We start from the raw sequence: 16,580 nt of genomic DNA on the forward strand, positions 1-16,580 counted from the left end.
CACTTTAAAAAGTAGTCCCCTGAGCAGCACTGTGGATAGATTTGCAAGACTAGTACCATGCCAAGAAGGTTATTTCTAGGTGGAGGCCTGGAAAGAATAATTCAGCGACTGAATTTTCTTAGCAGTAAGAAAAGGGGGAAAGGTACTAATGTGTACATTGTTTATACATGGAGATTTTTGGATGGGGCAGGAATTAAGATTTTTTTCTATCAAGACATCCTGTTGCAGCCCCTAGAGGGCAGCAGTAGAACTTGACAGAGTCATAACTAGGGTGGGGCAGCCTAGGGTGCCAACATTTGGATGATACACTTGTTTCTGGGGGGCTGGGGGAAGGTGGGAGGCTTCCCTTAAGGTTGCACTAGTATTACCTTAACTAAAATGCTGTTCTTGGAGTCAGAAAAACCTGAGTTCAAATCCCTACTGAATAATTTTGTGAACCTGGAAAATTCCCTCAATCTCTCTGAACTTTCAGGTTCTTCATCTATGAAAAGGGCATAATAACAGGACCAGTGTTACAGGGTTGTTGGAAGTATCAAAAGAAATGTGTAAATGTAAAATTTAAAGCTCTACATAAATTTGAAATTGCCTTTTGTAGTTCCTCCCGAGGCAGTCTGGAGACACAATGTTAAAGGCCTGGTGCTGAGGCTAATTTAGGCTTCCAGATGGACCATCAGACCCTCTGGGCATGGGTGGCCTCCTCTCTTGTGCCCCTGGACCAGCTGACTTCTGTGCCCCTTCCCTCTTCCTCCTCTCCCCACACTGAGCCCTTTTTGCACTGATTGAAAGAATTCCTTGTACCAGCTCAGGCAGGCTCTTGAAATGGAGCTAATCAGACCATCCTTCTCTTTGCTACCTGCCCCTGGCCGACGTTGGACTGAAAACTGTTGTCTTCCCTGGAGGAATTTATCACCTCAGACAAGGAGCTTTTATTTGAATTTATTTTTCAAATCCATGTTTCTTGGTCTAATGGCAACACATTCAATCTGTAAGGGAAACCTGTGTCACAGACATTAAAAAAAAAAAAAAACAACCAAAAATCCCTGGGTTTTGAAACCAAAGCTAACTTGTGACTCAGAAGAGTCTGCCCCCAGCAAGTTCTTGCTTTGTGACTCAGTTTTGGTTACTGAAGAGTGGGTGGGAGAGGGGCAAGAGGGAGGACAGAAATCACAGCTCAGAGGCTTCCAACCCTAGCCTCTTCCAAAGACAGAATCTCTTACAAAGCCATTTAAAAGTGCCCTAGAAAGCTGCTAGTCCAACTTTCTCATTTTACTTTATTGATTTTCTTTTCTTTATTGTGAACCTAACAACTACCAAACACGAATATTTCTTTTTTTTAGTTCGTTTTCAACATTCATTTTTATAAGATTATGAGTTCTAAAATTTTCCCCCTTCCCTCCTCTCCCTTCTCCCCAAGATGGCATGCAATCTGATATAGGCTATACATGTACAATCATATTAAACATATTTCTACATTAGTCATGTTGTGAAAGAAGAATCAGAACAAAAGGGGAAAACCATGAGAAAGAAAAAAAAGAGAGAAAACAGTATGCTTTGATCTGCATTAAGATTCCAAGATCCTTTCTGTGGATGTGGATAGCATTTTTCATCACAAGTCTTTTGATATTGTCTTAAATCATTGTATTGCTGAGAAGAGCTAAGTTAATCAAAGTCAGTCATTGAACAATGTTGCTGTTACTGTGCTCTCTTGGTTCTGCTCACTTTACTCAACATCAGTTCATGCAAGTCTTTCCAGATTTTTCCAAAATCTGCCTGTTCACCATTTCTTATGGAACAATAGCATTTCATTACATTCATACAACACAACTTGTTCAGCCATTCTCCACTTGATGAACATTCCCTCAATTTCTAATTCTTTGCCACCACAAAAAGAGCTGCTATAAATATTTTTGTATGAATAGGTTCTTTTCCCCTATTTTGGATGTCTTTGGGATATAGATCTAGGAGTGGTATTGCTGGATCAAAAGGTATGCACAGTTTTATAGCCCTTTGTATATAGCTCCAAATCACTCTCCAGAATTGTTGGATCAGTTCCCAACTCCACCAACAATGCATTAGTGTTCCAATTTTCCCACATCTTTTTCAACATTCATCATTTTCCTGTTTTGTCACATTAGCCAATCTGACAGGTGTGTTTGGTACCTCAGAGTTGTTTTTATTTGCATTTCTCTAATCAATAGTGATTTAGAGCATTTCTTCATATAATTATAGGTAGTTTTAATTTCTTCATCTGAAAACTGCCTAGTCATATCCTTTGACCATTTATCAATTGGGGAATGACTTATATTCTTATAAATTTGACTCAGTTATCTCTATATTTTAGAAATGAGGCCTATGAATATTTCAATATAATAAAAGAAAGGTTATATATGAAACTGTGACTGTTACATAGATTTTTTATGTGTATTATTAAATTTAATGTTAGTAACAAAATTGCCACTTTTTCTGTCCCCTTCTGAACTTTTTGTTTTCTTCTGGGTATTTTAAAGTGTTTTATCAATAGTTTTCAACATTCAGGGGGATTGGGAGGGAGAAAAATTTGGAACTCAAAATCTTATAAAAATCCATGTTGAAAACTAACTTTACATGTAATTGGGAAAAAAGAACTTTCATGTAAGGAAAAAGGATGAAACCAACTCCTGAAAGATACAAGGTATTATTCTTTTAAAATGTAAACAGTTTGATTGTTAAAAGGGACAAAAAAAGAAAGTTTTGTGTATAAAAAATTGATAAAAAATACACTTGTGAGGATGCACATTTTCTCAGATAAAATATGGACAGTGGCTGCCAGGACTGGAAAGAAATCTGCTTCAGATAAGGTCCTGAGAGAATATGTTTGAGGTCAAAGAAATAACTGAGGTGGTAAGGCTTGGTGGACAATTAGTTCATTTGCACTTGGCTGTTTTTAGAGTTTGAAAGTGACCAGATCATAATTTTTTAAAAAATGCTTGGAGATGATGGAAAGATTAAGTAAGGGTTTTTTAGTTCACACTTGATGGAAAGATAGATTTTGTGGGTTTCCCCTCATAATGGAAAGATGAATCACTGACCACTAGGATGCTCTGATATGGGGCATTAGAGTCAGCTGGAATAGTGGAAAAAAATCCAGTTGTGTAGGAGTTGAATGTGAAAAAGCCAGCAGGTGGGTCAGTGGGGCAGGAAGCCTTCAGCTGCTGTGCTGGGCACCTGCCAATTAGGAAAGAGGCTTTGCTTTGTGGAGTGGCTGAAGAAAAGGATGGAGAATTTTCTGGGAAGTTCATTGAAAAAGAACTGAACTCTGCTGTGTTTTGATCTTTTGCCTTCCCATGCCACCTACAACTTGAGAGAGGTGAAACTTTCCAGAGGTGTGTAGTCACTTTCTACTGCCCTCTCCGGTTTGAGGAGGAAAAAGAGGGACAGGAGTGGGATGGGGAGAGACAGGCTTTGCATCTGTTTTGCTATGAGAAGAGAGATGGAGCTGATTGCCCAAAGCAGAATCCTGTTGAATAAAGAGTTGTCTGGGTCTGTCTACCTTCCGAAATCCTGCTGAGTTCTACTGTGATCTCTACTTTGTGTAAAAGTCTTAGAGCTGATTAGATGAAGCAGAATCCTATCGAGAGAAGAGCTGGCAAGGCTTGTCTGCACTGCTCAGAAAACCAACCTGAAGTTTTTCAGTTCGCTGACTTAAAAGAACGATTGCTACTGTGGCATAACACTTTCTCAACATACTAAGGATAATCTCAATACATATGAGGGCACACTAAAAGAGCTTGTCACTGTTTCATCAATTAGAGAACAGAAGGGAAGGAGATTTGCTCAGGAGGGTGGTGAGGACCAGAAGGGGAAAAGCTAGCAAGGATACAGTTTTGTGTAGTAAAGATTGTTCCTGAAGGATCGAATACAGGAAGGCCTGCCGTCCTGAGCTGTGAGTTGTTGTAAGCATATGGGTTTTCCCACTCATGACTCCCTGTTAAGTGTGTGTTCAATTTCCTATGGATACTATTTGTACATTCGTGGGTGAACCAGGTTTGCCAGTGAGCTGTGATGTTTAGAAGATTATTGCATTTGCCTTTTATTAGTGGTGATGCTATAATTACTTGTGTTGTTGTCTTATAGTTAAGTCTGCATGCTGCAGTATAGAAGTGTTTGAGTAGCTATTTATACTGCTTTAGTAGTAGGGGTGGGAGAAGGGTAGTAGAACAGAGAGATGGATTGAGGTGACCCCAGATTCTAAGAGCAAAGACTACCTTTGGATTAACAATGTATTCCTTGACTCTGGGGTCTGGCGACATTTCCCAAAATTGTTATCTGCCAGTAATTGTTAGGTTAAGATCCTGCTAGTCACCCACCCACCCCATGAACACAGTAGGAGCCCTTTTAGAATTATCAGGGCTTATAAGGAGATTTTCATGTTCCAGAACTGTATTGATTTCTTAGTCTCTAGATAAATGTAATGGGATTTCATGCATACCTAGATCACCTAACATGGAGGCAGTCAGACGTACAAAAATACCTGGTTTCGAGAGAAGATATTTTTTTCATTTCCCTGTCAACTAGACAGTAGTAGCTTCTTTCACCTGACTGTATAGACTGCATCTTTATCATGGGGATAGATGGGGACAGTCAGTTTCTCTCTCTCTCTCTCTCTCTCCCCCCTTCCCTACACCCCAAGGATTAAGTTTCTTTTCACCCACAACACATGAATGTCACTGGATGAGGGAAAGGATTACCTTCCTCTCTTTTCCCCAAGGCTCCATGCCCCTAAGAAATGGCCTTATCTATCCACCAGACCTGGACAAAGCCATGGCTGGCAACCTTGGAGGCAGAATTCCAGACTGCGTCTTGCAGCTGGACCAGCAAGAAAACTCTGTGAAGCCAGGGAGCCTCGAGGCCAAGGAGGGCTTCGGAGCTGGTGGGACTGTGCCACAGTCACTGGGCTGAGCTGTGAACCTAATTCTTATCTTTTCCCTAGAGACTGAAGAGCAGAGAGGAGAGAATTACTCTGCCTAGGTACTGGGGCAGGGTGGGGAGTGGGGGATGTTTGTGTGTTTGTCCTTGCTTTGCTAGTGAAGTAAATATTCCTCTTTAAAAGCTAATGCCACTGTTGTAATTAAATGGAACTGGGGGTACAGAGCCCACCGGCATCTGTGAAGACTTAAGCCAATGTTAGAGTAGACATCCCCTTGAGGGTACTGGAGAACCCCAGGGAAGGGTTAGCAGAAGCCAAGGTGGTCACTGTTACAGAAATCTTCAGAAGATGGGGGATCTTGTTCCCAAGCGTAAAGGAAGACGGGCTAGTTTTTGGACACAAGTCTAAGACACAGATGGTATATAACACCTTAATGAGACACTATGAGTGTTTTATTTATTGATTTTCACTTTTTTAAAGCAGGCTTATGGGAATGGAAATGAAATGTGACCAGGGCATGTAGGGGAGCTTGAAAAAAAATTTTTCAACCCATCCTAAGCACAGTCTTCATTTGGGGAAATATTCTAAAATGAAAGAAAAAGTAAAACTCAGGCTTTTTGAGAAAAAAACAAGGCTTTTTGGCCCTCCAGCCTTCCAGGAAAGGCAGTCTAGTTTATACTTTTGGTGGTGGGGGGGACCCCCACACTCTGCTCAGAGTTCTCCAGAAAGCCACTGTGCCTCTCCACCTAAAGGCAGAACTGCCTCGAGGAAGCCTCACTTCCTGGGGAGAAGAGCACCCAGGAGAGGAGGGAAGGGCCTTTCTCCTGTCCCCCACCCTCCCCACCCCAGGCTACAGGACAAGTCACTGCACCAGAGAGCAGGTTTTAAATTCCTCCAGCTTTGTCGAGAACCAGCTGCTCAAATCTTGGCAGGGCCTTGGGCCTAGTAACTGACTTCGAAGGAGGGAAGCTGAGATCTCACCATACACCTTGGAGACTGGGGGTGGGGGTGGGAGTAGGGGAGGAAGAGGGGGAGGTGGATGAAGAGAGGGAGGGGGAGAAAAAGGGGGAGGGGAGGAGGCTCCCAGGGCAAGGAGAAGGATCCTGGTGATAGGTCCAAGTTCAGCGTTTATCTGAAGCAGACCAAGGGGCCATGTCATCATGAAAGTGCCAGAGAAAAATGAAAACTTTTGCATCCACGAAAGGCCTATTTTCTCAGGGAAAAATCAAGCTTTTCTCACTGAAAAGGCCCAGGCCTGGGTTCTCCACTTCTCATCTTGCTGCACAAGTCTCTCTGGGCTTTGGCTTCCCCTGTGACCCTCTCAGTCTGGGTCTGTGACCCTCCAGCCAGGCTGGCTGAGTCCAAAGAGCAAATCCTCGATCTGACTGGCCCACCAGTCACTGAACTCCGCTGGGCCTCAGTTTCCTAGTCTGGAAAAAAAGATTGATACAGTAGTAGATGGAACTGTTTTCCTCCCAGCCTCCCCGTCTGTTCCCATTTTAAAAAGAGCCTGCTGGGTGCGCAGAGAGATAAAGCTTAGACAATGCCGCATTGAACAATCAGCCCCTACTATGTGCCAGACACTGTATAGGCACTGGGAATACAAAGACAAAAATGAAACAGAGCTTACCCTTAAGGAGGGGTATGTACAATCAATACAAGGTGACTTGGTGGGAGACGTCCCTAGCAGCAGGAGGAACCAAGTATAGCCTCATGTGAAGAGGGCCTCTTGGACTGAGCTTGGAAGGAATTTGAGACATTGCAGGGAGAAGGGACTCCATAGATGGAGAGGGAACAGGAGGGAGTGGGGGAAGCTGGACTGTGGGGGGCCCTGAATGCCTCGTCTCTCCTGAAAGCTGGCCCCCCTCTCCTTTGATGGCAGCACATAGCAAAATGAATCCGTTTGTGGCTGTGGAGGACATTCTGTGCTCCTCCCCTGAGGCCTGAGGACAGAGTTCCCTCTGTTAGCCTGTGTGTTTAATCTCAGGGTTGGGAGGGACTTCAGAAACTTTAGTACAAGCCATGACAGAAAGAGAATCTCCTTGACAACATAAGTGACAAGTGGCCATTGAACTTTTGTGTGAAGACTTGCAGGATGAGGGGACCTGTGACTTCCTAAAGTAGCACATCAAGAGGGCTTTGATAGCCAGGCACATTTTCTAAAAAGTGGCTCCCAGGGATTCAGTTCTCATCTCAATGGAGATAAGTCTAAAAATCTACTAATCTAATCCTACCCATGCAAAGCACATAGTAGGTGCTTAATAAATGACTAGTCTCTCCCCCCTTCTCCTTCAAAATGGTTATCCTGTAGACTGTGTGTGTGTGTGTGTGTGTGTGTGTGTGTGTGTGTGTGTGTGTGTGTGTGTGTGTGTGTAAGGCAGGGCAATTGGCGCTAAGTGACTTGCCCAACCAAGTGTCTGAGGCCTGATCCAAACTCAGGTCCTTCTGACTCCAGGGCCGGCGCTCTACTCACTGTGCCACCTTGCTGCCCCTAAAGAGCTAATATTTGTTTTGGGTTTTTGTTTTTTGCTTTTTTTTTGGAGGGGGGAAGGCAGGGCAATTGGGGTTAAGTGACTAGTCCAAGGTGACGGTGACATGGCTAGTAAATGTTAAGGGCCTGAGGCCTGATCCAAACTCAGGCCCTCCTGACTCCAGGGCCAGTGCTCCTTCTGTAGACTTCTTAAAACTCAAAATGTCCAAAACTGAACTCATTATCTTCTCCATCTTCCCAACTTCCTCATCAGTCTAGAGAGCGCCACCATCCTCCCAGTTCCTCAGACTTGAAACTTAGGCGCCCTTACTCTCTTGTCCACCCCCACCCCCCCATTCAATCAGTGGTCAGGTCCTTCACAACATCTTTCATATACACTACCTTGTTTCCTCTGACTGCTCCTCTGTCTGTCTCCTCTCCTCTGTCTCTCTTTCTGTGTGTCTCTGTCTCTCCTTTTTCTATCTCTCTCTCTCCAGTCTATCCTTCATTTGGCTGTCAAAATAATTTCCTTAAAGTGGAAATCTGACTATGTCAGCTCCCTATTCATGGAACTCCAGTGGATCCCTATTCCCTGCAGAATCAAATGTAAAATCCGCCAGCTTTTAAAGCCCTTCATAACCTGCCCCCTTCTTCCCCTTCCAGTCCTCCCACTCCTTTTCAGCTCCCCTCTGCTCCCTGTTTCAGGCTCCCTCCAATCCACTAACACTGGCCTTCTCCCTGGTCTCCAGGCATTGGCTCTGCGCATTTTCCCAGGCTGTCCCACATCTCTCTTCTCTGTCTCTGGGCCTCTTACAAGTGACTCCTGCAGGAAGCCTTTCTCAATCCGCCTTTATGCCCATGCTCTCCCTCTGAGACCATTCTGGTTTATCTTGTCTATAACTTCTTTGTACATAGTGATTTCCATGCTGTCTTCCCATTAGAGTGTGAGGTCTCCAAGGCAGGGACTGTGCTTGGCCCAGCGCCTGGCACAGTGATTGCCGTACACAGTACTTGTGATATGACCTCACCTCCTGCTCCCGAACCCTGCCTTTCTTACTCAAGTCTAAGATTACATTTGTTTTGGGGCCAAATTACCCTGTTGATTCATACTGAACTTGCCATCCTTGCCAAGTCTCTGATCTTTTTTTCAGATGAACTGCTGCCTACCCACACGCCTCTCCCACCTTAGACTTGTGAAGCTGACCTTTTGAACCCAAGCAGGAGCCCCTCTACCTCTCCTAGCTCATTTTTTGGGTCAACTCGCCCTATCAAGATATTTTGGAATGCTGACTATAATCTAGCTTGTAAGTTACCACCTTCCAGTCTGGGGTACTCTATAAATCTGATGCCATCTATCCAAACGACTGATAAAAATATCAGTAGTCCAGAGCCAAGTCTGGATCCTGGGGGCCTCCTTCTGAATGCAGTCTCCAAAAGCTGGAGCTGGAAGGGAGCTTGGAAGCCATTCAACCCAAGCACCTCATTTCACAGATAAAGGAACTGGGATGTTGTGGATTAATTGTCACTGTTTTGGGTCTGGTCATCCAACAAGCTCTATCTGTGCTACTGCCCAGCCCGCATCACTTTCCTTTTTCTCTGTAAGTACGGCTTGAGGGACACTATGAAATGCTCTGCTGAAGGAGGTGAATCCACACTGTCTGTCTGGTTACTCTAAAAGATGATCTTGTTAAAAGTTAGCCCTAGTATGGCTGCTGTGTGGTGAAGACATGCTCATAGTCATGATCAGAATCAGTAAACACTTATTAAGTGTCTACTGTGCGTCAGCACCGTGAAAGTGCTGAAGATACAAATAAGAAAGACAGTTCCTGTCCTCAGGGAGCTTATAATCGAATGCCATCTCTTTGGGATCCTGACTTCCTTTTCTAGACCCTCAGACTTAAAGGAAGTATAGTCTAGTTCCTTCATTTCACTGTTGATACAGAGATGGAGAGAAGTCAAGTGATTTAAGCAAGGTTCCCCGGGTACTGATCCAATGGTCTTCCCATGAGGGGGAATTTCCCGAGGGCACTCAATCATGGCTCCACATTCTCCAGTTTTGCCAGGAGTTGAGTCAAGCTCACTCACCTTCCCTTGCTTGGAAGTTTGCCTCTTTGCTGTCCCAAGGAGCCAGAGGTAACGGATGGACTCCTCATTGCTTTGAGTCACCAGGGTCTGGTTCCTCTGGCCCTGGAGACTTGACCTCACCAAGGGCAGTTCGGGAACCCACTCCTCTTGAGTTTCAACTCCCCATTAGTCATTTTTGCTCTTTCCTTTCCATTACATATATTATTCTCCTCGGCAGAGAAAACAGAAAGCAGATAAAAACCCAGCAGCTCTGTCATCTCTCCGCCATGGATCAGAATTGTTTCATTCTCTTCGCCCCATCCCTAAGCAACAGTAGAGGTACAATCCCTCCCTTAGCCTGCCTCCTTCCCTCTTCTAAAAGGCTTAAACAAAATGGAGCCCAGCCCTTGTGTCACCCTTAACATCCCTCTCCAAGTGTGGCTCCTTCCGGATCTTGGCTCTCTGGATGCTACTCTCAAAGGACCATGCCATTGTTTTCACCCTCTAGTATTTGCACCTACTTTCATTTCTGGTACCTGTTGTAATTTCTTCTCTGTCACAGTTAAGATGGAGAGGTCACACTTCCCAACATGACAGTTTCAGCAAGCAGCGATTCCTTGGTACAGTGGACAGGCTTCAGGTTCAGGAATCAAGGAACCTACACAGGGTGGGGAACCTGTGGCCTTCTAGGTCCTCAAGTGTGGCCCTTCGATTGAATCTAAACTCCACAGAACAAAATCCCTTTAAAAGGATTTGTTTGTAAAACTTGGATTCAGTCAAAAGGCTGTGCCCAAGGACCTAGAAGGCGACATGTGGCCTCGAGATTCCTCAATCCCATCTAGGTTCAAATGCTCCTTCTGAACCTTCCTATCCATGACTTTCCTGGGTCTCGGTTTCCTCATCTGTCAAGTGATGGTCTCTGCAGCTCTGTGGCAACAGCATTGGTCAAGAACATCGATTTCCCTTGTTGCTTTCACATCACCAATCTTCATTAAGGCAAGCTGAAAAATTACTAGTGGGAAAAAGTTCCAGAAAACATCCAATTTAGGTCCCATCTCAATAAGGCATTGTGGCCCTATGGGTAGAGAGCTAGGCTTGGAGTCAGGATGACCTGAGTTTGAATCTTGCCTCTTGATTTTATCGGGTGTGTGACCACAGGAAAATTGCCTCTAAATCTGGTTCTGGAGTTATCAAATGGAGAAACACATACAGTTCTTTGCAGATGTGTGAAGCCTGACTAAGAATCACACATGGAAGCACTTTTTAAATAAAGCACTAGCTGCCGTTACCTTAGTCCACTCCCTTTGGGAATATGACTTCTGTCTGTCCCTCTGTTATCTCTGCCCCAAATCGTCTGTCATTCTTCCCTGAGCTGATGCCTGGACTTCCTGACATTCGTGTATCTTCCCTACGTCAAATCTAAATCATTCCCAGCCCCCTTCGCTGAAGCTTTTCTATTTCTTGTGAATAAAGTGTGCTTTTCTAAGACCACACCCTCGTCTTAGGGATGCCTAGGCTGTCAGCTTGCTTTAACTTCTCCAAATCACCTGGCTCATATTTGATATTTTGTATATTTGCGTTCAGACATTTGAACCCATGACTTTATTGGTGGGTTCGGTCTTCAGGTTTGCTTTCTAAGAATTGCTGGTCTTCTGTGCTATTGTTTCCCTATGGCATGGATACTTGTTAGACTATCTAGATTGGTAAATAGGCAACGTTCTCGGTCCTTCCTTTTAAAAGTCCTTTCTGATTAGATTTGTAAGATTCTAGGCAATGATATTTTACCAGCCATGAGGAGCAAAGTGAGGTTGTCAGTAAGCTCCCTTTCCCATCAAAAATGTTGGTGAGTCTTGGATCCAACTCCTTCCCAGTGGTCCAAAGGTATTTCAAGCTAAAATTTCAGATGACCACAGATTTTAGGGAGGGAGTGTAAATGTAGTCTTGGGCTTTAACAGCATTTATTTCTTCCTTTTAAAAAGTTCTTTACTCTTTTCTTTTTAATTAACCACTAAAAACATCAGCAAAACCTCTGACTACATTATCAATATTCTTTGTAAATGGGTTGGCATAACTAAACCATGCTTTTTTTAATGGTGGCTTAACAATACAGATCAAAATAAATATTTTATTTCATTCCTTCATTAACTCATTTAATAAACTGGCCTGCACTAAGTATTATAGATGCTATTTATGTTTACTCTGGGGTTGTAGTCAGTAAACCAGATGGTCAGTCAACAAGCATTTATTAAAAACTTATTGCATGCCAGGGCCTGTTCTAAGCACCAGGGTTACAAAGAAATGAAAAGAAAATCATTGTCATTGACTTCAGGAAGCACACATTCCGATAGGGAGACAATATGCAAATAACTATGTATATACAAGATACACAGGGTGTAGCTACATCTCAGAGGGAAGGCACCAGCAGTGGAAGGGTCTAGGGAAGGCAGAAGGTGGGATGTAAGCCTTGAAGAACAGGGTAGCGAGGAACTGGAAATGAGGAGGAAGAGAATTCCCAGCCTGAGGAGGACGGCCAATGAAAAAGCATGTGTTTGGAGTGTTAGGAGCAGCAAGTGGGCCAGTGTGACTGAATTGTGACATTTAAGAAGACTGGAAAGGTGGGAAAGGGCCAGGCTGTGAAGTTGTAAATGTCAGGGGATTTTATATTGGATCCTAGAGGTAACAGGGAACCATTGGCATTTATAGAGTAAGGGAGTGACATGGTCAGACCTGAACTTTAGGAAAATCACTTTGGCAGAGGATGGATTGGAGCAGGGACAGACCCGTGACAGGGAGGCGGTAACAAGAACCTATGATAGGGTGTGGTTGTATGAATGTAGAGAAGAGGGTAGGAGAGATGCCGTGGAGTTAGAGACAAAGATCTGATTGGAGCTGTGGGGTGAGTGTGACTGCGAGCAGAGAATAACACACTGAGGCTGTGAGCCAGGGGACTGGAACAGTAGTGGTGCCTTTGATGGTAAAAGGGAAGTTAGGGGGACGGGAAGGTTTGGGAGACAAATATTAAGGTCTGTTTTAAGACATACTAAATTTATGATTCTGGGACATAGCCAGTTCAAGATGGTCAAAGGTCAGGTGATGACACGGACACAGACACAGACACACACACACCCCTTGCCCTTTCCCACCTTTCCAGTCTTCTTAAACATCCCAATCCAGTCACACTGACCCGCTTGCTGCTCCTAGCATACAACACTCCCAATGCGAGAGCGTGTGCACATCTGAATCATTTGTCTAGACATGATCACTGGAGTGATGGCACCACCATGCCACATCGTTTAAAGAGAGAAGCACACACAGTCCGTGGGCACAAGGATGAAGATGTAGCCCAGGGGACTGAGGGGGGCAGTCTGAGAGGCAGGAGAGCTGGAGACAGCAAGGTAGCCAGGGCAGCCACAAAGAAAGTCTGAAGCCCAAGTCCAGAGACCGTAGTGGAAAGCGTCTGTTCTGCCCACATTTCAAATGTTCCAAGGCTTTAAGAAGGAGGAGCGTGGGGCCAGAGGCTTCCATCATGAGATGGTGTTGGAGGGACGACAGCCTGTGCCAGACGCCCTGAACTCATTCTACTATCCCATTTTGCAGACGACGGAGATGAGGTACCAGTTCAGAAGAACTAGGACAGAGCCCAGGCCTCCTGACACCCAGGCCGGGGCTCCTTCTGGTGGAAGCCAATTTCCAAGATGCTTCCTTGCCTTCTGTCAATTTCATATTATTCAGAGAGGCCTCCAGAAACCGCAGGGGGTCAGGAGACAAAGCTCTGTGGGTTACCACTGTTGAAGTGTCCCATCTCCCAAGCCCCTCAGCCCTCCATTGTCTGTCTAGCCTCTCCAGGTTTACTTAGGGCAATCTGATGGCAAGAAGGGCAGCTAGATGTCTCAGCAGGTAGAGAACTGGGCCTGGAGTCAAAACGACTCAAGTTCAAATCTGGCCTCACACTTACTAGCTGTGTGACTCTGGGCAAGTCACTTAACCTCTGTTTGACTTAATCCACTGGAGAAGGACATGGCAAACCACTTCAGCATTTTGCCAAGAAAACCCTGCCCATGAGGCCACAAAGCGTGGACACAACTGAACAACAAAAGTCTGATAGGACCCCGTAGGTCTGGTATCAGTCTGATACATGCCATTTGACAAAGCAACCTCATTTCTAGAAAATGATTTTCTTGAAAATTAAAGACAATTTTCATGTTTCCTGAACTCTAAGAAAAGGTAACCAGGCTTCAGGCTTGACTTTAGGTTGCCATATCCCCTGTAAACTCATGAGTCATAGCTTTTCTAAGAGAGATGGAGTGAGTGCCAAGGCAGCTTCCTGTGAAAACTCTCTTTATTGACACTCGGTTTATTGTGTGACAGTTAATTGGTGAGTGTGGCCCAGGGCGGGGATGCTCGCCCACCTGCCGTCGGTCACCTGTGGGCTGAAATGGACCATCTTCTCCGTGCTCGCTCATCTTTAATTAAGGAAATAAAAGCTGCAGAGTCTCCATAAATGATGGTGGCTGGACCTGGGAGGAGGAAGCAAGTCCTCGGACTGCATCTGTGAAGCAAGAGGAGGGGCCCAGAGAGAAGGCTTCAGAATGCTTTCTATGTGAACTGCTCGGCAGTTCTTTAGTCTAACACCAGGCAAGCTTTCTATTAATGGAAAGAACACGATAAGTGTGTAAGAGAAGTATTTAATACTTAAAACAACTGTTACTGAGCCCCTAAAACAGGGACCACAGGGAAAAGGCTGGGCATGAGGCTGGGGCTCAGAAAGGGCAGGAGGGAAGCAAGCTAACCTTGGCCAACTGGCCCAGGGCACCTGACATTTCCCATGTGCCCACAAGGTCAGAGAGTCGGGAGGCAGCAAACACAAGCTGCTCCCAATTCCTCCAGACCCACATCTAAGATCCGCCTCGGCCAGCAGAACTGTCATCGGTGCCATGCGGCCCAGTACTGACCTCCTCCCCATGACCTGGACAGTTTGAAGCTTTACTTCCCACAAACCTGTCACACTGCAACACCGACATACACAAAAGCAACAAAGTGCCAATAAAGCTCATGCGAGAGCACTGGGCGTTTTACAGACTGTGCACTTCAGGTGTGAGCATCTCAAATTTTCTCTTAGAAATGGATAAAAAGCCATTTTCTGCTTTGGTAAAGCTTACAGTGACTTAGATGGCACCTCCCCAGGGCAGGTACTCGAATGATGGCCGTGAAATAAACCCAGCAAGGCTCCTAAGTCTCTGCTCTCAGGGCTGGGGAGGAGAATGTTCTCTCCTGGGGCAGGGCTGGCTCTGAGGCCATGTTAGTTCCCACTTCCTGGTGGGAAACTTCCCAGCTGGGCTCTGGGAAAGCCACTTTGAAGTTTATAAGGAGGAATGATGGGAGGTGTCCTAATTACAGCTGCTGCAGCCCTGAGAAAAGGAACAGCAATCAGGGCACGAAGGAGGGCATGCAAAGTGACTGAGGAAGGGCCAAGTGCCAGTGTGACCTCTTGAGTTGACATTTGGGGTTCAAGGGTTCCAAACTGGTGGGTGGGGTGGGGTTATGGGGAGGAGCAGAGGGTAACAACTTACCAATCTGGCAAACAGTTAGCTGTAAGTATTCTGGTTAACCTTTCAAGGTCTTCATTCTTGAAATGCAGCTCTTCAAGTAATGTGGCTATAAACTGTGTATACATGGTATTTTTCTGGGAATGCTTCTGCAACGGGATCATCTGGGACAGCCTGCAAGCAGAACATGGAAGATCTGGGTGTGGATGGGAGGGAGGCATGGCTGGGGCAGCACCCGCGGAGGAGGGTCCCCGTTTCTGCCCCGCTTCCAGGCCCACTTTGCCCTTGTGTAAGCGAGACTGTTAGCACCTGTTCTGAATGTGTTCAACAGGATTTGAGAGGATTACTAAGAAACTTGTATTTTAGACATCTGTAGCACTGATGAAAGTGGAGAAAGAATCCTGAGAAAGAGGGTGATGGCAGGATGCCAAAATCAGCCATAACTCCAAACCATGTGGAAGGAGGACAGGGCTCCAGGAACAGAAGGAAAGCTCCAGGCCTGTTGTATAACTAATAGAACAGCTACTTAATTACTGTGAAGACTGAAGGACAAAAAACATCGTTTTCATTAGTCTGTATTAGGACCCGCTGGACAGCAGGCTTCACAAAGCCTTTGCAAACAAGTTCCTGGCAAGCTTCTCTAAAGTAGACTGGATCTGATCTGAGATTTTCCAAATACTGACATGTTTCCCACAAAACCTTTGTAAATGATTACTTAACTTCAGCCACTGCCACTGGGCACATCAAATATGAATAAATGAACTTTCAGGAGCCATATATCAATAGTGATGACGGGCAGGCCGAGCACAGCACACACTGCATCAGGGACTCGGGAAGGGAGATACCCATATTCTTACCCTTGGTTTTTTCTTGTCTTTCTATGAAAACTGCCCTCAGTTGTCCTAGCCCGAAAGCAGGAAACACAATTTAAATGAAAGGGCTCTAGAATCCCTGCTTCCCATCGTCCTATCCTCTCTGCCCTTCCACCTATCCCTCCTGTCCCTGCCCTTCTCTTGGCTTTCTGCTCTAGAGACCAGGGAGAGCAGAAGGGAACCAATATCAGACTCAAGTTTCCAACCCCATCACCAGCTCTGTCTGTAGGGATCCCCCACAGGCTTTCAGAGCCCCCATCTGCCAGACAAGGGTTCCCAACCTGTCAATCACAGATTCCCAAGGGCTATACTGCCAGGGAGCAGTGGCATCTGAATGCTCAGAGGCATTTTCAAAGAGGAGGAAGAAGCAGTGGCTTGGAGGCCCCCACCTGCCAGTCTTTCTCTACCTCCCCTTCTACCCTTTGGTGACGGATGAGGGTAGGATGGAGGAAGGATATCAAGGCTCTAGGGAGTGAGAAAGTTTTCTTCTCTACAGAAAGGTTGATGAATCCCTGCACCTAGTGCATATCAGGCAGTGACACGTACAATGAAAGGCAAAACAACGAAACAACAGAATCCCAGCTTTCAAGGAGCTCACAGTCTAAGGAGGAGATGACATCAAAAAACTGCACACAAATAGGCCGTTCTATACGAGGTAACTGAGGCAGGCGGCTTCGTGGCCAGCTCACTGGGTGTCAGGGATGGGACTCGAATGCAGCTTC

The 16,580-nt window shown here is 45.3% G+C and overlaps 1 protein-coding gene across 1 annotated transcript in view; it reads right to left on the reverse strand.

Annotated features, from left to right (window-relative positions):
* Nucleotides 1-13,761: 13,761 nt before the first annotated feature.
* The window catches only part of LOC138165474 (putative RNA polymerase II subunit B1 CTD phosphatase RPAP2), a 74,967-nt gene continuing 72,148 nt past the window's right edge, over nucleotides 13,762-16,580 (reverse strand). Inside the window, exons 12-13 of the mRNA XM_069093835.1 lie at nucleotides 15,011-15,160; nucleotides 13,762-13,989 (exon numbers count right to left, since the gene is read on the reverse strand). Of these exons, the coding sequence (XP_068949936.1) occupies nucleotide 13,989; nucleotides 15,011-15,160 (151 nt within the window). The 3' untranslated portion in view covers nucleotides 13,762-13,988. The remainder of the gene's footprint in view (nucleotides 13,990-15,010; nucleotides 15,161-16,580) is intronic.

This window comes from Petaurus breviceps, unplaced genomic scaffold (genome assembly GCF_028583685.1).
Source record: "Petaurus breviceps papuanus isolate PSGF00001 unplaced genomic scaffold, PetGlider_PUasm1.0 209, whole genome shotgun sequence".
NCBI lineage: Eukaryota > Metazoa > Chordata > Mammalia > Diprotodontia > Petauridae > Petaurus > Petaurus breviceps.